This window comes from Leptopilina boulardi, unplaced genomic scaffold, assembly GCF_019393585.1.
Source record: "Leptopilina boulardi isolate dan_hultmark-lab unplaced genomic scaffold, ZJU_Lbou_2.1 LbouV2_172, whole genome shotgun sequence".
Lineage (NCBI taxonomy): Eukaryota > Metazoa > Arthropoda > Insecta > Hymenoptera > Figitidae > Leptopilina > Leptopilina boulardi.
In genome coordinates, this window is record NW_026137721.1 from 719,145 (window position 1) to 742,137 (window position 22,993).

Sequence of the window (22,993 nt, forward strand, 5' to 3'; positions counted from 1 at the left end):
AGCATCGACTTTTGTTTACATTGAATTTTTAATACAGCGATTCTCCAAATTATCGACTAACCAAATCATCCATTTGTCAAAATATAGATTTGCTAAAACATTACATTTACAATACATCAATTTAGCAAAACACTTATTTTCTAAAACTTTGACTCGCCAAAGCACTGACTTTTTAATACATTACCTCGTCAAAAGAACGAATTTTCAAATCATCGATTTTCTAATGCACTAACCTGCAAAAGCATCAAATTTCCAATACCTCGACTTCCGAGTACATCGATTTTTTAAAACATTAACCTGTCATAACATCAACTTTCCAATACATCTACTCGTCAATGCATCGAATTGTCAAAGCATAGAATTTTTAATACATAGATATGAAAAAGCATAGACACTTTTTTGCATTGAATATCCATTACATCGAATTTTTTTTTTCACTAGGGTTTACTCTCTATGTTGTTAGTAGGTAAGGTAGATTAAGATTGTGCGGGAAATTTTAAATTAATATAATATTTAATTATATTTATTAATAAATGTTTTTTATAACATTTAGTTATTAAATATTGTAAATTTCATTGTTTTCTGTTTTTTTTGGTAATATAAAATCTCTCAATATTAACAAGAAAATGATATTTTTATTGATTTAATAATATATACAAATTATTGTTTTATATGTTTCTCATAGATGTCTCTACTTTACCAGTTTAATGTACTAAAACTGAAATAAATATATTTAGAATTGTATTCCATTGACAAATTGCCTTTCTTTTTTAAAATTATTCTCTTTTAATAATTTCTCCTTATTTTTTATGAAATATATTTAATAACTAAATGTTATAAAAAACATTTATTAATAAATATAATTAAATATTATATTAATTTAAAATTTCCCGCACAATCTTAATCTACCTTACCTACTAACAACATAGAGAGTAAACCCTAGTGAAAAAAAAAGTTCGATGTAATGGATATTCAATGCAAAAAAGTGTCTATGCTTTTTCATATCTATGTATTAAAAATTCTATGCTTTGACAATTCGATGCATTGACGAGTAGATGTATTGGAAAGTTGATGTTATGACAGGTTAATGTTTTAAAAAATCGATGTACTCGGAAGTCGAGGTATTGGAAATTTGATGCTTTTGCAGGTTAGTGCATTAGAAAATCGATGATTTGAAAATTCGTTCTTTTGACGAGGTAATGTATTAAAAAGTCAGTGCTTTGGCGAGTCAAAGTTTTAGAAAATAAGTGTTTTGCTAAATTGATGTATTGCAAATGTAATGTTTTAGCAAATCTATATTTTGACAAATGGATGATTTGGTTAGTCGATAATTTGGAGAATCGCTGTATTAAAAATTCAATGTAAACAAAAGTCGATGCTTTTGCGAGTCGACGTTTTATAATATCAGAGTTTTGGAAAATCGATGCATTAAAAAATTCATTTTTTGACAAATCGACGTTATAACAAGTCGATGCTTTGGTAATTCAAAGCTATGAAAATTCCATGTTTTGGAAATTCAATGAATTAACAATTCGATGTTTTAATAAGGATATGTGATGGTAAATGTATGCATTGAAGAATCGACGTTGTTAAAAATCGATCATTTTGAAATTCGACCAGTTGGAAATTCGATGTTTTGAGGAGTCGATAATTTTACAAGTCGATGTTTTGGTCAGTCGACGTTTTGAAGAATCCATGTATTGGAGAGTCAATGTAATAAATCTCGATGCTTTGACAATTTAATGTAATGGATTTTGGGTGCAAATCATGCGTCCCTTAATAAACAGATAATTTCTATAAAGGGTATTCATTTTTTCATATATAAATTATATATTATATACATATTATTATATACGTAAAGAAATCCATATGTGTGTATGTAAAATTCGATAATTTGACTCGAGTAGTAAAACGTCACAAGAATCGTGAAAATGGCGTTGATAATCGGGCGTAGAATGTGAAGTGACATTTCTCTCTTTTTCTCGGCTTTATTTATCCAAAAAACAAATAAGGTGCTTATTATTTTTCTAGACATTGAATTACAGGTAAAAATCTTTTTTTTTTTACAAATTAATAAAACAAAATATAATTGTCAAAGAAAATTCAATTATTGTTACATTGGCAAGTGTCTACACTTTTTCGGAAGAAAAAAATTTTTGCCTCAGTGATTTATACATTATGAATACTAATTAATCATTCAGTATCTGTCATACCGGAGAATTCTTTTCAATAATTGAGGTCAATTGTGGTCGTTGCAATTAAATAATTTGTCCGATAATCATTTTATTTGTTTCTAATGAGAATGTGGAATTGGTTTGCAATTTTAGATATATAGACGAAAGATCTGTAGAATAAAAAATAATCAATATTTGCAAGACTAAATGCAATTTATTGCAGAGAGACTAAATTTTTACGTGTTTTATTTTTTTTTTTCAAAAGACTCGTTTTTCAATTTGTAGTAAAAAATAAATTTTAAAGTCGTATTTGATTTTTTATTAAAAAATGTTATAAAAATTTGTCAAATTTTTTTCTTTTTATTTTTGTGAATAATTTTACACATATGTAATAAAAATTATGTATTTGTAAGGGAATAAAATTTTTTTTTATTAAATATTCAGTTTAATGTTTTGATGAAAAAATGGTCTTTTTTTTGGGGCGCAATCAATTTTTTCAAATTTCACGTAAAAAAATAAAAATTTTTTTTTTTAAATATTCCGTTTATTTTTTTTTGTAAAAAAAATATGTTTTTTTCTATTGGGATAATAAATTATTTTTTTTTTAATTCCGCGAAAGAAAGATTAAAATTTTATAAAAATATATCGTTTGATTTGTGAAAAAAATTGTCTTCTATTTTTTTTTCAAATTTCATATAGAAAATTTTTTATATTTTAATATATAGCTGTATAATTCTTTTTTTTATAGGAGTAAACTGTCAAAATGATGTCCGACCGAAAGGCGGAATTAGAAAGGAAGAAAGCAAAGCTCCAGGCAATTAGGGAAGAGAAAGAAAGACGCCGAAGAGAAAAGGAGCAAAAAGATGTAAATTTTATTTATTAATATATTTAATAAATTACATTTTATCAATAATTATAATAATAATTCTTTAAATCAACTTTTTTTTCTAGGTCGAAGAAGCAACAGTTCGCGCAGCTGGAGCTGATAAAGATCATCGAAAGGAATTGGATGCCATGCTTTCCTCCCTTGGAGTTGCGCCCGTTTCTGGTATATGAGTTTTATGTGAAAATAAAGATAATCTCAAATTCAATAATTATGTAAAAATAATTTTTTTTTTTCATTCTTTACAGACGTTTTATCTAGTCTATCGAGTATGAACTCATCGACACCAGAACAAAGCAATAATGCAACTCCCGATGTTAGTTTACAGCCATCTAGTATTAATTCTGCTCAAAGGTAATAGAATATTTAATTTATAGTAAATTATAATCCTAAAGTTTTCTATTCACAAAATCTGGACATCGTGATAAAGATACCGAATTTTTTAAATTGATACATTTTTCAAGTTTTTTTTTTTTTTTTTTTTTTTTTTAATTTTTGTGAGTTTAAATCTTGAGAATTTTTTCTAACTGAAAATTTTATCTTTTACTGAAAGCAAAAATTTTTCCAGCAATGACTGATTGAGACTTCAATTTCTAATTTAATCTAGAGGAGAAAAAAATTATAAATTTTTTAATTGAAGAATTTATTGATTAAAATCTTAATCGATCTAAATTTAAATTCATTCAAATTCTAATCAACATTCAATTTTTATCCAAATTTGAATCTAAGTATTAATTTATCAAATTTCAAGTTATTCAACTTATAATCAAAATGCAAATTCAATCTAACAAATCTTACAATTATCTAAATTTTAATTGATTTAAGTTTCAATTTTAATTTATTCAAATTTTAATTGATTTGAGTTTCAAATTACATTCGAATTTTCATTTAGCAAAATTTTAATTGCTTTAAGTATTAAATTGTAAGAATTTTAATTTATTTAAATTTCAAATTTCAAATTATTCAAATTTCAATTTAGCAAAATTTTGATTGATTTAAATTACCATTTGTTCAAAATTAATATTAATAAATATATATCCCGTATATTAATAAATAAATAAAATTCAATTTACCCAAATTTTAAACTATTAGTTCTTCAATAATTGATGTAAATTTTCTATTTAATCAAAATTTGATACAAATTAGTTATTTTACACTTGAATTTATTTAAACTGTCAGTTTTTTATCATTTGGAAATTTAAAAATAATAATTTACAATTTGAAAATAAGATTTAATATTTCTCTGAAGTTTTATGAAAGTTCTTGAAAGCTTAAAATGTCAATTTTATTCGAACCCTATAATCTACTTGAAAGCTAAATAAAATACAATTTTTAAAATTCAAATTAAAATTAGAATCAAAAGTTTAATACTTTTTAAATATTATAATGTTTATTTGAATTAATATTGAAAATTAATTAATTATAAAAAAAAAATAATTTCTTGAAATTTAATTAATTAATATTAATAATATTAAAAATTGTATTTTCGAAATTTCATTTCAAAAAAATTTTTATTTGAAAAAAAAAAGATGTAATATTGACAAATTTTTTAAAATAGCGCAACTCGGAGGAAAAATCGAGAATTGACCGTCGTCTCAGTGGCTCACACAAACATTCCCCCAAAGGAACCGGTAGTTTATAGCAAACAAACTCAGACTGTTCAGGTGGCTCACGCTTCCCATGACGGTGAGTGTTGTTCTTAGTTTTTTTTTCTGTTCACACCTTTTTTTTTTTTTTTATTGCATCGTATCATTTTTTTCTAAAACCAATTATTTATTTCTCTCTTTTTTTTTTAAAGAAAAAACAAAAATTCATTATATCGGTATTTGCGAATTACCGTGCATTTTTTTTTGATTATTAATTTTATTCGTTGATGAATAACGTTCGAAACAAAAAAAAAAAAAAAATATTAAATTTGACCTTTCAAGACACGTACGTTTAATTTTACGAGCAGATTTTTTTTTCTAATTTCGAATTTTTATTTATTAAAATTAAATCGTGTTTAGATTTTTTTAAAATTTGTTTCCTTTATAAAGGAAATTTGATGTGAAATGAAAAAGATAAAAACAAAAAATGGTAAAGTGGGTGGAACACTGCGGATGCGCGTAAGATTAGGAAACTAATTTGAAACTGCATTTTTTCATTATTTTAATTAATATTCTAACAATTTTGCAAATGATTGTCAAGTGACTAATCGTCTTGTCACTCAATTTTGAATGATTGATTTTTCATTTTTCAAACGATATTTAATAGTCTAATTTTACTTTTTTTTTTGCACCGATTATTTCGTATTTCATTTTTTTTTTCTAACTGGCGAGGAAACTTACATATTCACACAACAGAACTTTATGTCTAATGAACACTGACTCCCATTTTTTTTCCGTTAAGCCTTGTTTTTAACAAACTACCAAAAAAAAAAAATGTTCTTATTTAATTTTCTAAAAATTTTCTTCTTTTTCTTTACAATTCAATTTTTCTTTTATTCATTTACATTTTTTTTTCTGTAATGTCCGATTTTTCTCTTAAATTTCTTAATCGAATTTCTTAAATTTGCTTTAATTCAAAATTTCATATTCATTTTTTTGTAATTTTTTATTCAAAATTTCATTTATTGGTTCTGTAATTTACTATGATTTAATTTTTCACCTTGTATTTTTATATACGAATTAACGATTAATTTTTTATTTACATACATGTAATTTATTAAATTATAATCATATATTTATTTGAGGCTTAACACTAATAATAATTAATAAATTTTATTGTATCACGTGAAACATTTTACTTTCATGCTCACAATAATATTTACGTATCTAAATGCATCTGATTTATGTATTATTCATTTCTCAAATGCTTGAGATTTACAACAAAAAAAAAAAGAAAAAATAGAATATTTCAGGCGTCACAATACCTCACACATGTTTTTCACCTAAATTATATTGTTTTTTGCATTTTTTTTTACTATTCGTCTACTTTTTTAGAGAAAATGTTTTATTTTTGTTCTTGATTGCTGTGTTTGGTTTGGTAATAATTATTATCATTTGGTTTTGGTTTATTTTAATGGTCTGGGAACTAATACTGCTTTGGGTTTAGTTTTAAGTTACAAAAATTTTCTGTTTGTTTTTTTTTTTGCGGGGAGTTTTAATATTACCGTTCAGTTGCATTTTTAATATATAATTTTTCGGTGTAACTAATAATAATGTTTTTTTTAACATTTGTCGTAACAATTACTTTTATTAATTTGTAATTAAATATTTTAATTTTTATTTGAAATTTCGTTAATTTTATTCTATATTATTTTTTGTTAATTTTTGTTTTTTTCTGGTTCATTCGTAGAATTCGTTTTTTTTTTTTTTTTGGAAATTTTATTAAAAAATATTCTATTTTTCAAGATTATTTTCTTTTGATTTTTTATTGAAAAATAATTTGTTAGTCAATTTTTCTTTTTTAACTTCATCGTCAACCACCTACTTTACTAGATATTCATCATCAAAATCTCTTGAGTTTTCAGCAGAATTTTTTTTTCTTTTTTTTCAAAATAGAATATTCTATGAGGAAAACAAAATTCTCTATTTCCCTTTTTTTTCTACTGTTTTATCATTTTTTTTGGACAATTTACTAATTGATTTTATTTCTCTTTTATTATAATGGAATTTTTTTCTTCAATTTTTTCCAAAAAAGCCTTAAATAAGAAAGTAATTTTTTTTAAAAATTTTATAACTAAAAAAAATGAAATTCCAAATTAAAAAAAAGTGCGGAAAAAAATGTTTTCAAAAATTTTATAAAATTGGAAAAAATAATTCTGAATGATAAATGTTAAAAATAAGGGAAAAAAAATTGGAGATTTGAGTTTTCCGTTTATGGAATGTTGTAATGTATTTAAAAAAAAAAAAAAAAAAAATCGGGTTTTGTATTTTTGCAACTGAAAAAGCGGTGTTATTAAATGTGCGCGTCTTCCCTTGTCTTGCGTTACAATCGATCAATTCTACTGGTGTTGGACACAAGGACTGTCCGCCTCCTCTTCCGCGTACACCATCTCCTCCTGTACAACATCAACACCAACTCATTCTTGCTCCGCAGGATACTTTGAGACTGACTGGTGGCGTCCCAGGAAAGGTGGGTCTGCACCAAACTACCTATGTATGTTCTGTCTACTTTTTACCTCTCTGTAACTATTACAATAACAATCTCATAGTCCTAGGTACGTGAATGTCACCCTTCAAAAAAAAAAAATAATAATAATTTTGGCTTTTATTTTTTTGAAATTTTTTTTTTTGGGTTTTAAAGAGAGTTCAGTCTGGATTTTTTTTTCCAACCCTATTCCTTTTTCTAATTTTTTTTCTCATACATTCTTTTTAATTTGTAATTTATGAATTTTTGGGGCAAACGAAAATTGTATTTACAAAAAAAAAAGTTTTATTTGACACAAATAACATGTGGGCAAATTTTCATTTAACAAATTTTTTATTCTATTAATTTCCTTTAAATATTAATATTATAGAATAATAATTGTATTAAATATATATTAAAATAGATTAAAAATATAAAATAGTAAATATATATAAAATATATTAAAATTAAAAAAATATTATTATTGACCATTTTGGAAATTTTTTCAGAACTGTTTAAATTTTAATTTTTCATAATTTCGAGTTGTATCTATTAAAATATTTATTAATTAATAAAAAAATTTCAAATTTGATCTAATTTGGATCTATTAAAATTGAATTAAAATCCAATAGTGTTAAATGTCATTTCGGTTATTTACATTTTTGGAAATTAATATTTAATAAATTTTCATGTGCCTCAATTTTTCTGTAGTTTCCAAATTTTGTTTTCATTGTTTTTCAAATTTTTTCTTATCATTCCTTTTCCATAATTCTATTTTTTTTTTTTTTTTGTAATATTATTCTCGAAAATTTGACTCCCCTTCAAAAAGCCAGATTTGAACTTATCAGCCCTTTAATTAATTTAACTAATCTAACGGAGTTTTAAAAGAAACTAATCACTTTTAATTTTCCTATATTTATATTGTATTTATTTTCGAGGCTAAATATTTACTTTTTTAATTTATTAAAAAAAAAAAAAAATTTTCTTTCTTCGATTCTGATTATTTTAAAACATTGTTTTTTTGTATTTTTATAATTTAAAATATTTTTGCCTCCATTAAAATACAAAATAAATTAAAATTTTTAACTCCTTTTTGGTTTTGGTAAAAAATATATCAGGTTGGCCGTAAATTTTAGAATTTTTTCAATATTGAAAATTTTTTGCAGAACATGATTTTTTTTTTTAATTTTTGAAAAAAATGATAAAGGAAATTTTTTTAGATAATAAAAATTTAATTTATTTATTTAAATATAAAATAACAAATTATGGTCTTCCTGATGATAATTATTTGAAATCCACTGCTTAAATTTTTCAATTAAAAAAAAAAAAAAACGCTTGCTTATGAAAAATGCTTTTATGCTTTGGATAGATTAGAAAAAAAAATGTTTACTAATAAGCTTTTTTTTAAAAGAAAAAAAAAATAGATTTATTGACTATAATTAATAATGGTCTTGAAAATTTTGTAGTTTATTTTTTTTTTATTTCTGGAAAAAATTGGTATTTAAATGGTATTAAATTGGTATTAAAATTTTTCAAAAGTTTGGCACAGGAGTAACTTAGGGGGGTGGAGAATAAGTGTGACAAGCCATGTACGTGAGATATTGTGCTCTATGTAACTTACATTATTATTTATATGTAATAATGTTTGTTTATTAATTTATTTAATTCAGTTACATAGAGTGCGTAAAATTAATTAAGAAAATATTATTGAATATGTACGTTTCCTCTGATGCATAGGTCACATTTCGACACTTCATCAACACTTTTATTTAAAAAAAAAAAAAAAAAACAAAAAAAAAAATTATTAATTGTATTCACCTCTCTACATTCAGTTTAAAAATTTTAATTTAGAAAATATTTTTCTCAATCGATTTATGTAGATTTAATTAATTGCTATTTCTATTATATATTTTTGTCTTATAAAATTAATTTCTTCTAATTTTATTTTTTTTTTTATATAATTATAATAATATTTACATAGTAATTTAATTTATTATTCAATTTAATTAAATTGAAATTTAAAAAGTATTTTAATTATTTGGCTTTTTTGAAAAATTAATGGCAACGAATGTCGGGGGAAAAAAAAATCTGAATTTAGAGAGGTAAATTTTAGTGTAACATATTTGTATCAAATTTTAACTAAGTGCGATTTTTTCCCTCCCCTCTTCAGCTCATGCATTCGACTATTACGGTAAGTTATAATTTCTCTTGGTTTCCACCAAAAAAAAAAAAACAAAATTTAGGCTCGTTTTAGAAATTATTATTTTTTTTTTAATCAACTTAGAAATCAGAATTTTATTTTCTTTTTTTATTTTTATTTCATAGTCTTCCTTTTATATTTATATAGTCTTTTGATTCTTAAAATCAAAAAATTTATATTTATTTTTTTTTAAATAAAGAAGAAATGGGATTAAAAGAATAAATAGATAAAAAAGAGAATTGTAAAATAGTTTATAGTTAAAGAAAAAGTATCAAAAAAGTAAGAATTAAGTAGATAAATATGAAATTAATATAATTATTAAAATACAAAAAAAAAACTTTCATCAATGAAAATTAATTAATATCAAAGAATGTGATAAAAAAAAATATATTTTTTAAATATAGTGAAATATTAGGTTTTTGCACTGAAAATTTGATAATTTTTGCACTTTGCACAAAAAGAACACATAAAAAAATTTTTTTTCCCACTGTAAAATAAATAATAATGATCGAAATTTTAAATGAGTCATGAGATTAGCTACCAATGTCAATTTTAGAAAAATAGAATAAATTCTTTATTACAGAATTAATTTTTCTTTTTTTGAATTCTAAAAAATGAATTTTTTTAATACAAAATAAGAGAGAATTTTTTAATACTCTCCACCCAATTTTTTTGAAGAAAATTTTAATCTTGGGCTCTGTCGTTCTCTATTTGTATATTTTGTTTGTCCTCGTTTTTGATTTTTCATAAAAAAAAAATAGTGTAATTTTTAGTTTAATTTTTATTTATTATTATTTTGTTTATAGATATAAATATTATAAAATCCAAAAATAAATAATCTTTTACTTTTTTTTTTTATAAATTTTCTCCATCTCTTTTTTTTTAATCACATTTACAATATTAATCCAACACATCCTTCGATCACATCTGGAAACAAATTTTACATTTTTCTGAAAAGGAAACCATTTTTTGATCTATTTTTTAATATAAAGAAATTTTTTTTTTATTCAAATTACAAAAAGTAGATATAGATGTAATTAATTTAAAAAATATTTATAGGTGTAAATAGTTCAAAAAAAAAATCATTTTTTGTCATTCACACATCACAAGGTTTTAAATGTTGAGGAAATATCCATTGGCAAATCTTGTCACAACTTAACGCACCTTCCAGAGTTCTCAAAATTGTGGGGGAGTTTTTTTTTTTAATGGGACTCAAAATTTCATGGTTAAGGTAATTTCAGGTGTTGGAACTTATTTTTTCCCTCCTTTTTTCATCACTCTCTCTTTCTCTCTCTCTACAGTGTAAATCTTTTTTCCAAATTTGGTAAATGAAAATATGCAAAAAAAAATTTTTTTAACGAGAAAAAGAGAGGTATTTTGACTGCTTTCATGTCTTGAAAATTAAAAAAAAATTTCGGAAAATCTTTTTGCTAATATTCAAATAATTTTATTTCATTTATTGTAAATATATTTTTATTTATTTTTTAAATTTTAAATTCTGAAACGTTACAAATATTTTTTTATTATAAAAAAAAAAATGATAAATAAAATTCAAAGTGATAAAAAATTTAAAAGAAAAAAAGAAAACAATGAATGAAAAAAAGAAAAAATACAAGAAAATTATAATGAATTAATTAAAAGGGAGATTATTAACTTTTTTTTTCTTTTTTTTACTATGTACCAGATGTCAGAGTTTCATGCATCCTTCGCTTGTCTTCCTTTTTATTTAATTTTTTCTTTGCTTATTCCAAATCCTTCAATTTTCAAAGACTGAGCCTAAAAAAATATAAACTCGAGCTTTGAAATTTAAGAAAGCAAAAAAAAAAATTACTAACCAATTTTTTTAAAGAGCAAAAAGCAATTATTCAATTTAAAGATTAATTTTGCAAATATTAAATGGTGGAGAGGAAAATTTTATTTCGCTAATAACAGCCAAAAAAAAAAAAATAATAAATATAAAACAAAAGCTTTATTAACCGATTTCTTGGGAGTTTGCAATGAGCTGACTTTTTGGGATGAAAATGCTAATAATCGCTTTACAGGGGAAACGTTCTGCACGTAGTTAGATATTTAGCACTGACTATTGACGACTTTATTCCAAACTCTCTGGTCGACTATCGCTTCATTAAAAAAAAAAAAAATTAATTACCAATTTAAATATTACATTTATTTGACAATTTTACTTTCAATAATAATTGATTGCATGAATTTTTATTATTACGAGTAAAAAACATTCAAGAAAATTTCGTTTTCAAATTTTCAAATTTTGCTAAAAGAAGATTTCTAATAGTTTTTTCCCCCAATTTTTGAAATCATTAAAAATAAAGAAAATAAAATTAGAAATTTTTTAAACACTCGTAAATAAAAATTTTGAAAATTATTTTGAAAAAATAAAAATAACTGTAGAAATTGAATTTTTTTCTTAGACCAAAATAATGAAAAAAAAAAAAAAAAAAAAATTTTTGGAAAATTTTCAATGCAGCAATAGTATTCCTCTGATTTGGATATTATTTGAGAGGTACTGAAAGAAAAAACATTAACTTATCGACATTTTCTTTTCCTTCCTTCAAGACGAGTACAATCTAAATCCTGGTTTAGAATGGGAGGACGAGTTTACAGGTAGGTGATCTTATCTGGCCTTGATTCTTGATTCGTCTTAACTTCAAATTTACACAAATATTATTTGCACTCTTTAATTTCCTCCCTCAGTATAAATATAAATATTATTATTTTCGAGTAACAAAAAAAAAAAAAATTCATTTAGATGCATTGAGATTCGTAGAATAAAATTCTTTATTTATTTTTTATTATTAATTGAATAATCTCACGAAAGAATATTATCACGTAGAAACAAAGTAGTTATTACAACACTAGAATAAATTTTGAACAAAATGCAAGTGTTTGTGTTGAATATCTTTAGAATGCTTCTTATATTTTTTCTATCGTATACTATTTTTTCTATGGTGCATGAGGCTCAGGAAGCTGCGTTATTATTTGAAAAAAAAAATTAGTATTAAAATTTTTTTTTTTGTTTAATAATAAATTACAATAACTGTATAACTTTTTTTTTTAGTTAGTTGAAATGTTTAAAAAATTATTTTTCAATATTTATATATCTGATATTTTCTATAAAAAAATTATTTACATTATGATGTATTCCACGCTAAAGTGTAAGTCCATCTGCAATTGCATCTCCGATTTTTTTGAGATTTTTTTTTCTTTTAGTACTAATTGAGACTAGCTTCCATGAATTTTTTCAAATTTTTTTAGCAAGCCGTTTTTGTGTTATGAAATTTTGAAAATTGGAGAATTTTCATGACTTTTAATTTTTGAATGCTCATAACTTCCTTAAAAATGCATTAATTTTAAAAGTCTTCTTTTTCAAAATGTGTGTTTTTAAACGTACTTTAAAAAAAAAATCGAAATTTTTTTTTCAAACGATATTACTATCAAATTTTTGAGTTTTAATGATAAAAAGTCATTTTTCGCATTTGACGTACTAATCGATTTTTTTCAAAATTTTTTTTAAAAAACTACTTCTTTTTACAAAACTTAGTCCTATAATAGACAAACAATTTTTACAATATTTTCGGAATTTTTGAATTTTTTAAAAATATTTTTGGTTTTTTTTTTAAACTACGTACTTTTATGTATTTTTATGCGCTGATTACGAAAATTATAGTGAAAATACCCAAAAATTTGATTTTTATGGTGAAAACCATAAAAAAAGTCTCAAAATTTATGGTTTTTTTCGTTTATTGGGTAAAATATGCAAAATTAAAAAAAATGAATCAGATACAAAAAATGTATTTTAATAAGATCTTTAACTTTTGTTTAAAAGCTTTTTTTTGATTTTGAATATTTTACCCAATAAACGAAAAAAATTATAAATTTTAGGACTTTTTTATGGTTTTCACCATAAAAATCAAATTTTTGGGTATTGTCACTATGATTTTCATAATCAGCGCATAAAAATACATAAAAGTACGTAGTATAAAAAAAATCAAAAATATTTTTAAAAAATTCAAAATATTTTGAAAAATTCCGCAAATATTGTAAAAATCGTTTGCCCATTAGGATCGGGCTAGGCTTAAAAGTTTCGTAAAAAGTAGTTTTTTTTAAATTTTGGAAAAAATCGATTAGTACGTCAAATGAGAAAAATGACTTTTTATCATTAAAACTCAAAAATTTGATAGTAATAACATTTAAAAAAAATTTCGATTTTTTTTTTGAAAAGTACGTTTAAAAACACACATTTTGAAAAAAGATGTTTAATTAATGCATTTTTAAGGAAGTTATGAGCATTCAAAAATTAAAAGTCATGAAAATTCTCCAATTTTCAAAATTTCATAACTCGAAAACGGCTTGCTAAAAAAATTTGAAAAAATTCATGGAAGCTAGTCTCAATCAAAAATCTCAAAAAAATCGGAGATGCAATTGCAGATGGACTTACACTTTAGCGTGGAATACATTATATATAAAATTGTATGGTTTAGTTAATTAGGTATAAAATTCAATAATAGTTTTTAATATTTAATAATAATTAAAAATTTAATAATTATTGTGTCAAACCATTATATTTCAACTAAAGTGGTCGCTGACTAATTTTTAAAAATTATAATACTTTGCAGGAATGATTTTGAAGTTATCAAGATCACGAAATGAAAAGAATTTTATTAAAAATTTAAATATTTATTGTAAATTATGAATTTAAAGTATATGAGGTGCTAAAAACTGTCAATTTTTTAGCCATTAGAAAATATGCAAAAAAACATAGAATTTACCATAAAAATAAAAAAAAATTATTGGAATTTACTAAGAATGAATAAATTTATCATTATCAATTGATATAATTATTTAAAGATGTGAAGTGATATATAAAATATGATTTCCAAGTGCACCTGTCAAATAACCTAATTTTGCGATTTTTATTCATTAATTATAAAAAATAGAAAACATTAAATTAAATAAAAACTTACCAAATATGAAGTTCTTGCCATAAACTTTTAGAATTTCTTTGCACTTTTCTTCTTTTCTATTCATAAGTATGAAAAATTTAAAAAATAAAATAGCTACTTTGTCTATTTTCACTATTTTTGAAAGTCAATAACTTTCTTGGAGAAAAATGAAAAAATATGGGGTTTCGAAAATTATTTAAATACACACTACATATACATTCACTGAAAATTTCGCATTGGTCCCGAAGCTATTTTCGAAGATAAAGTAGATTAAAAATTTCGTATTTTTTAGGCTATATTGACATGGGTTTTAAAGGTATTAAATCAATGTGAAGTTTGTCGTCACCAGTGAACCACCTTCACATTGATTTAAAATCCATGTCCATATAGCCTAAAAAATACGAAATTTTTAATTTACTTTATCTTCGAAAATAGCTTCGGGACCAATGCGAAATTTTCAGTGAATGTATATGTAGTGTGTATTTAAATAATTTTCGAAACCCCATATTTTTTCATTTTTCTCCAAGAAAGTTATTGACTTTCAAAAATAGTGAAAATAGACAAAGTAGCTATTTTATTTTTTAAATTTTTCATACTTATGAATAGAAAAGAAGAAAAGTGCAAAGAAATTCTAAAAGTTTATGGCAAGAACTTCATATTTGGTAAGTTTTTATTTAATTTAATGTTTTCTATTTTTTATAATTAATGAATAAAAATCGCAAAATTAGGTTATTTGACAGGTGCACTTGGAAATCATATTTTATATATTACTTCACATCTTTAAATAATTATATCAATTGATAATGATAAATTTATTCATTCTTAGTAAATTCCAATAATTTTTTTTTATTTTTATGGTAAATTCTATGTTTTTTTGCATATTTTCTAATGGCTAAAAAATTGACAGTTTTTAGCACCTCATATACTTTAAATTCATATTTTACAATAAATATTTAAATTTTTAATAAAATTCTTTTCATTTCGTGATCTTGATAACTTCAAAATCATTCCTGCAAAGTATTATAATTTTTAAAAATTAGTCAGCGACCACTTTAGTTGAAATATAATGGTTTGACCCTATTTAAAATTAAAATAATAATTAAAATTATTTTTATTAAAAATAATAACTTAATTTAAGAAATAGCGTGTTTATTATATTTATTTTGTAATTTTTAAATTTCAATTATTTTGAAAATAACACAAACACAAAAATATTGTCAAATTGGAAATGTTATTGATTTCTTTTTACCGTTAATTATTGATAGTTAGGAGAAATTTGAATATTTTCGAGGAAAAGTACTCGACAAAGGGTGGAGAGAGAATGTGAAAGATTTCATTTATTTATATTTTTTTTCTATGAAATAAAATATCTTTTACGTGCACAACTAATATCCTGATGCATGCCCTTAAGAAAAAAAAATGTTTGTTTACTGTTTTGAAATCGTAATTTTTTTTTATTTTATTATTTTTTTTACCAATGTAATCACATAAAATTAATTTTTTAATATGTGTTCTATTTTTTTTTATTATATTATATTAATTAGCAACACAAAAAAATAAAAGTATTCTCATGGGGAATCAAAGTACCTTTTCACATAATGAACACGAGTCTGAAGCCAAATTTGCCGTCAAGATTTTTTCTAACCTCAAAAAACGTGGTGGATTTTATGTGGTGAGCGAATTTTTTTTACACACTGATCAATTGATTAACTGCATGCGTAAAAAATGACAGAGTACAATGTCAAAAAAAAATCATCTAACACAAAATTCGACATGTTTTTTAAGGTTAGAAAAAAATTCTGACGTGTTGGAGCAAATCTGACTTCAAATTCGTGTTTAGTGGATAAAAATACAGAAAAAATGTACTCTTACTTCCGAATTCGTTTACTTCTATTTTTTCTGTAGCTGTATTATTAGGCCTCGGATCGACTTAAAGGCACAAAAAAAAGTCGTTTTAGTCGATTTATATTCCAAAAAAAGTCGAAAAAGTCGATTTTTTTTATTGTAACAAAAATATTTTAAAGTTTTTTAAATAAATTTTTTTTTTAAAAACAATAATAATATTTTTGAAAATAATTGAATTTTATTTGATTTTGAATTAAAATTTTTTGGTAATTTTATTTGATATTTTTTTAAATTATAAACAATTGTTAAATTTTATAAAAATTTTAATTGAAAAATAATTTGAAATATGTAATTGAATTTGTGATGAATTTCATTAAAATTATTAAAAATAATTAATTTAGTGAAGAATTTTAGTTAAAAATTTGTTAAATAATTGAAATGAAAAAGATCTGAAGAAGATCTGCTTTTTATACTAAAAAAAAGTCGAAATAGTCGCATTTTATTAATTAAAATAAGTTGAAAAAAGTCGTATTTTTGAAAAAAAGTCGGAAATAGTTGAAAAGTCGTATAATCCGAGGCCTGTATTATTATTATTATTATTTATAATTTAAATGTATTTAGTTTACCTTTAACTATAGTTTGTTCAATTTTTGTTTTTAATGTTCTTAATATTGTAATTTTTATTTATTTTTTTAATTTTCGGAAATTTTGTGACTTTTTTTTTAATAAACAGACTTGGTAGCATGATTTTTGTGACGCTTTTTTATAAAAAAAAAAAGAAAGAGAATGAAGCTTCTTGGCTTTTAAATATGAATTTCCTGTTTTAATTTGCTTGAAACATTTTGCATAAATATACCAAGTGCGCTTTATCGGTATTCATAAAAGAAAAGAAAAAATTTTTTTCCCCCTAAAATTACGTATTTTTGTTGATGAAATTTGAGTACTTAATTTTATTGCTTGTTTTGAACTGAATGTAAGCAGAATATTTTATTTAGTTGTTTTTTTTTTTGTTATTTAAATTCTCTTGCTATGAGTAAAATATGTTTCCTTTTTTGAAAAATTATTTTTCTTAATATATAGAGTTATATAAATAATTATAGTAATATCTAGTTACAATTTTCCTTGATAGATTCCGAATTATTGGGGTTTTTCAAAAAATTTTTGACAAAATGTGAAATTTCTCTTTAAATTATAGGTTAATTGTATCAATAAACTGCGCTTTTTTTTTTTTTTAAATACGATTTTATATTCTAATTAAAAAATTTATTTTTTATTCACTTTTTTAAATTCAACATAACTTCAAAATACACGTTATTTTCATGACAGTAATTGAGACATAGAAACTGGTATAAACTCATAGCAATAGACGCATTTGATATAATTTTTAATTGCTTAAATTTATTTAAATAATCTATTCTTATGGGGGGTTTTAATTTTTGAATAATTATCTAAATAACACGAAATATACTAGTCTGATAAATCGTAAGTTGATTTCATTGAACGTAAATTTATTTTTTAATTGAATACGTATCTTGACTGGAATCGCGCAGTAATTGGTACATTTACCCTTGTTTTGTTTTTAATTATTAAATAAATGAATTTTTATATTTTTAAAAATTTTATTTTAAATCACTTTTTTGGAATCTCCATAAAATTGGCGTCGATGATCAGTGTCGAAAATTGTTTTCCACAAATTCCAAAAATGACATTGAATTATTTTTTTTTAAGATTTCCGGTTCAAATAATGCCTTGAAAAAATTTTTTCAAGTTATTATGTGGATCCAAAACTTTTTTTAAAAATGATTTGATATTTTTGGTCGCGTGAAAAATAATTTTCGACGCTGAGCTTCGACGTTAATTTCATGGAGGTTTTTTTTTGGAAAATTTTTAAAACAAGATAGAACAATTTTGAGATAATTTAGAAAAATGAAAGAGAAATTATTTTTTTTAAATAATAGAAAATCACTTTTATTTGTAAAAAAATTTTTATATTAAAACCCCAATAGTGGTGAAATTGACTCTCTTTTATAATACAATTTAGAGAATTTGAGAGAATTAGTAAATAATTCTAATGAAGAATTTTGTAGAATTTTGATTTGAATAAATAGCAAAAAAAAAAAAAAAAAATAGCCATGTTAGGGAAAGTAGTGTAGGGTCGTGGCAAAGTTAGGGTATTTGTTGCGGGGCCAGCTTATTCACCACAGTTTTGACATATGATGATGGCCAAGCCGAGGACGAGGAGAACAGCCTGCCACATCTCGATGGTTTCCAGAGCAAATTACCACCCGGGATCCTTCCACATGGATTGCCCCAGGTTAAGGAAGTTCAGCCAGCAGTCACACAAGTCGAACAGGAAAAAGAAAAAGAGAAATCCAAAGAAGGTAATTCTTTTTTTTTCTTACAATTTACCAAATTTTTTATTTAAACAAAAAATAATTTTAATCCGAATTTAATTTTTTTCCTTTTTTATTTTCAAAAAATAAAAATTTCAATCAAAATTCTATTTTCACTTTTTTTAATATTTGGCAAATTTTTTATTTTGAATGAACAAAAATTTCAATTAGAATTTTATTTTTACTTTTTCTTATAATTTACCTTTATTAAAAAATAAAAAAAAAAAAAAATTGTAATCGGAATTATATTTTTAGTTTTTTTTTCTCATAATTTGGCAAATTTTTTATTTAGAAAACAAAAATTTCAATTGGAATTTTATTTTCACTTTTTTCCATTTTTAGTTCATTTTCGATAAATTATATTTTTACTAGCAGTTAATTTTTATATTATTATTATTATTTTTTTTTAATTCTCTTTAGTTAATTTTTAATTGTCTTCTCTTTAATTGAATTCTTCGAAATGTTAACAGTGAGAGAACTCAGCAAGGAGGAGAAGCAGATGATAATTTTGTCGGAAGATTTTCAACGTTTTCTGGATAGGACGAGCAGAATTGTGGAAAGAGCCCTCGGTGAATCGGTTGATATTTATACGGATTATACGGGAACAATGGACGGAGATGATGGAATGTAAGTTTTAATTTTTTTTTTATAACAAAAATATAAAATTTTTACATTGAACAGTTTTTTTAAAAAATATTTTTTAGTTCTTTTTTTTTTGTTTATCTATTTTTATTCAATTTTCTTAAATTTTCTATTTTATAATCTTATGAAGTTTAAATTCAAGAAAGTTTAAAGAATACTTTTTTTTTTTTTAGTAATAAAATAATATTGATTATCGCTTATTAGACGAATGTAGAATATTTCCAGTTGTGATAATTTTTTTTTTTTTTTTAGGGATGAAAAGAGTCATCAGCGATTGTGGCTAAATAGATCGTTTTATTGTGAACGTTGGTCGCGAAATCGTTGTGTTACTTCGATGGATTGGTCGCCACAATTTCCGGAACTATTGGCAGCATCCTATCATAATAATGATGAAAGTCCAAATGATCCCGATGGTGTTTGTTTAATTTGGAATACGAAATTTAAGAAAACAACACCTGAATTTATATTTCATTGTCAGTCGCCCGTTATGTCGACGACATTTGCAAGATTTCATCCAAATTTAATTTTAGGTGGTACATACTCGGGACAAATTGTCCTCTGGGATAATAGAGTGCAAAAAAGAACGCCTATTCAACGCACGCCATTATCAGCGAGTGCTCACACGGTTTGTCATTATTATTATTTTTCTTTTTTTTCAATTTTCATATTTTTTCCTTCCGTTATTTGTATTTATACAATTATTTTCAATTATTGGAAGAGAAGAAAATGAAATATAACTAATTTTGAACAATATTTCGATATATTTTTTTATATATAAATTTATTAAAAAAAAAAAAAATTGTCTCGAATATTAAAAATTTGATGATAAAATTATTTTCCATGCAATTAGAAGGAAAATTAATTTAAAAATAGAAATTTATAAATGAAAAGATGATAAATGTGTTTTTTTTTACAGCATCCAGTTTATTGTTTAAGTGTGGTTGGAACTCAGAATGCTCACAATTTAATTAGCATATCGACTGATGGAAAAATGTGTTCCTGGAGTTTGGATATGCTTTCTCAGCCGCAAGAAAAACTAGAATTACAAGCTAAACAATCAAAATCAATTGCCGTCACGTGTCTCGCATTTCCTCATGGAGACGTTAATAATTTCGTCGTTGGAAGCGAAGACGGAATGGTCTATTCTGGTAGGTTTTCTCTTTTAAGTAATAAAAAACCTTTTTATCGATAGAAATAGAAAATAAAGTTCAATAATTGTTTTTTTGTTGTTATAAATGTGAAAACAAATTCGAATATAATAAAAATGTTTGCAGCATGTCGTCATGGAACAAAAGCAGGAGTTACGGAAATGTATGAAGGACATCAAGGTCCAGTGACGGGAATTGACGCTCACGCTGTTCAGGGTGGAATTGACTTTTCCCATTTATTCCTGACGTCATCGATTGACTGGACCATCAAACTTTGGAGTTTAAAGGAGAATAAACCACTTTATTCGTTTGAGCATAATGGTGATTATGTTTACGATGTTGCATGGTCTCCCACACATCCAGCATTATTTGCTGTTGTCGATGATTCGGGACGACTCGATTTATGGAATTTAAATCAGGACACAGAAGTACCAGCCGCTAGTGTTATTGTCGATGGTTGTCCCGCTTTGAATCGTGTCTCATGGATGCCAAGCGGTTTCCACGTCACTGTTGGTGATGATTCAGGAAGAATTTGGGTTTATGACGTTGCAGAGGTATAAATATTTTTTATTTTCTTCATTTTTCTCCGATTTTCATTTTTTGTATTTACTATTTTATAGTAAATATTTATTATAATTTATAGTACCTATTTTAAATGAATTTTTATTTTGCATAATTTTATGTTTTTTTTTTTTTTTTTTTTCATTTTTTTATAAGTCCAAACACTACTTTTATTTTTTTCAAATATTTAAAACTTTGTCATCTATTTTGATAATTTGTTACCTTTTCTATATCAATGTCTCAATTAACTCAATTTTCAATTTATCAAAAAATTTTCATCGATTTTAAAAATTATTTAGGTCAAATTTCAATAAATCCAAATTTAAATTCATTCTAATTCTAAATCAACCGTCTATTCAATGAATTAAAAATTCAATTCATTCAAATTTTAATTTATTTAAATTATATTCGATTCAAATTTTAATCGAACCAAATTTCAATTCAATGTTAATTTTAATTTAAATTTCAAGTAATTTATTCAAATTTTAATTGATTTAAGTTTCAATTTATTCAAAATTCAATTTGTCCATATTTTAATTGATTTAAGTTTCAATTTGTGAAAAATTCAATTTATTCAAAATTCATTATGTCCAAAATTTAATAGTCTTTAGTTTCAAATTATCTGAATTTTAATTTATCCAAATTTTAATTAATTGGAGTTTTTCAGTTTTTTTTTTATCACCTTTTTGTTACTTATTTTTGTTAAATAATTCATCTTTTCACCTATTTACCAAAAAAAGTTGAATTAAATTGTTGTAATCCGGTGGAATAAATATTATTATAATAAATAATTAAAATAAACCAAATATAATCAATAATAATTAAAGAAAATAAAAAAAAAAGAATAAATAATTAATAAATGTTTCTCTTATTTCTAGCATTTGGCCCATCCGAGAATGGATGAATGGAACAAATTTCTGTACACGCAACAAGATTTAAAGAACAACAAGGCAGACGAGGAATTGGATAAATTGAATTTGAGTTCAGGTCCATCTTCGTTAAGTTCAATGTCCTCCATGTCATCAATGATTGGTTACATTAACAAAAATCATTAACTTTTCTTTTTTAATTATTAACATTCAAATTAATTCTCTTTCATCATGTAATTTTTCACGAATATTTAGAAAAAAACAATTTAAATTTCATATTATTAATAAAATAATTTATTTTTGCCTTATTTGCGAATAATTAAAAAAAATATATATATATTCAGTGATATTTTACATGAATTTTTTGTTTTGAAAATTCAATCGAGAAGTAAATTGTACTCTTGGTAAAATTTTGACGAATTTAAATTTAATTAATCACGCTTTGATGTGTACATATAGAATTTTGCATATTTTGCGCGCTCATTGTCGAAAGCACTGCGAGGCAAAATGTGAGAAAAAAAAAGAAGTCGACTGTAATTTACAATGTATAATAATTATTTCTGAAATATTTAAGAATTTCTTTGATAATTATAATTTTTATCTATTTTTTTTCTATTGATTTTTCATATTACTAATTATTTAATATTAACATCGAATGAAAGTTTATTTTTTATGTAATTGATGAATAATTTAATTAAATATTGAGGGACGTAAAAAAAATTTAAGTTGCAATCGAAAAAACATATATTTAGCAATAAGTTCCTTTGTACATTTATTTGTCTGAATTTTTAACACTGTGTTTTTTTATATTGCTTCTTAATATGACATTTATAAAAGTTGTATGAAATGGAGTGAAATAAATTTATTGGCGCAATAGAGATTTTTTTCTAGCTGAAAAGATTTTATTGTGTTCTTTTTTTTTTTTGTTATACAAATGTCTTTGATAAATTAAAAGTGGATCAAGGAAAGATGCGTTTCTATATTTCGCAAAATTATCTGATCTAATCTCACCAAATAGGGGAACACATAATTATTTAACGCGTAATTAAGGCTTTAAGGAAACTTGGTTCTGGTCTAATGAGTTTAGACTATTGTTTTAAAAGAGAACAATGTATATCAAAATTTTGTAGGTAAATTAAAACTTCCCTCGTATATTTGAAATAAATTATTGAAAATAATTCCTGATTTATAATATTTTTTATTTTTTTTT

General features: G+C 23.3%; 1 protein-coding gene across 18 annotated transcripts; it reads left to right on the forward strand.

The window, feature by feature from the left end:
- Positions 1–1,675: 1,675 nt before the first annotated feature.
- On the forward strand, positions 1,676–22,663 carry LOC127277598 (cytoplasmic dynein 1 intermediate chain). 18 transcript variants are annotated; one of them, XM_051298855.1, is made up of 14 exons: positions 1,888–2,045; positions 2,923–3,039; positions 3,126–3,222; positions 3,306–3,411; positions 4,616–4,743; positions 7,063–7,173; positions 9,338–9,358; positions 11,939–11,986; positions 18,399–18,551; positions 19,034–19,190; positions 19,458–19,830; positions 20,122–20,353; positions 20,480–20,907; positions 21,793–22,663. In XM_051298855.1, exons 2-14 carry the CDS (start codon positions 2,938–2,940, stop codon positions 21,967–21,969), a joined length of 2,133 nt encoding a protein of 710 aa, XP_051154812.1. In that variant the 5' UTR covers positions 1,888–2,045; positions 2,923–2,937; the 3' UTR covers positions 21,970–22,663. The 18 variants fall into 18 exon arrangements, with proteins under 18 accessions (XP_051154811.1, XP_051154812.1, XP_051154828.1 ...); XM_051298871.1 differs by having other exon boundaries at positions 7,138–7,173; positions 18,375–18,551; XM_051298860.1 differs by having other exon boundaries at positions 7,138–7,173.
- Positions 22,664–22,993: the final 330 nt, after the last annotated feature.

Coding starts and splice junctions, on each gene's coding strand:
- LOC127277598 (XM_051298854.1), top strand. CDS start 2,938: ATGATGTCCGACCGAAAGGCGGAATTAGAAAGGAAGAAAGCAAAGCTC. Junction 7,198..11,938: donor GTCTGCACCAAACTACCTAT/GTATGTTCTGTC, acceptor CCTTCCTTCAAG/ACGAGTACAATCTAAATCCT. Junction 20,354..20,479: donor AGACGGAATGGTCTATTCTG/GTAGGTTTTCTC, acceptor AAATGTTTGCAG/CATGTCGTCATGGAACAAAA.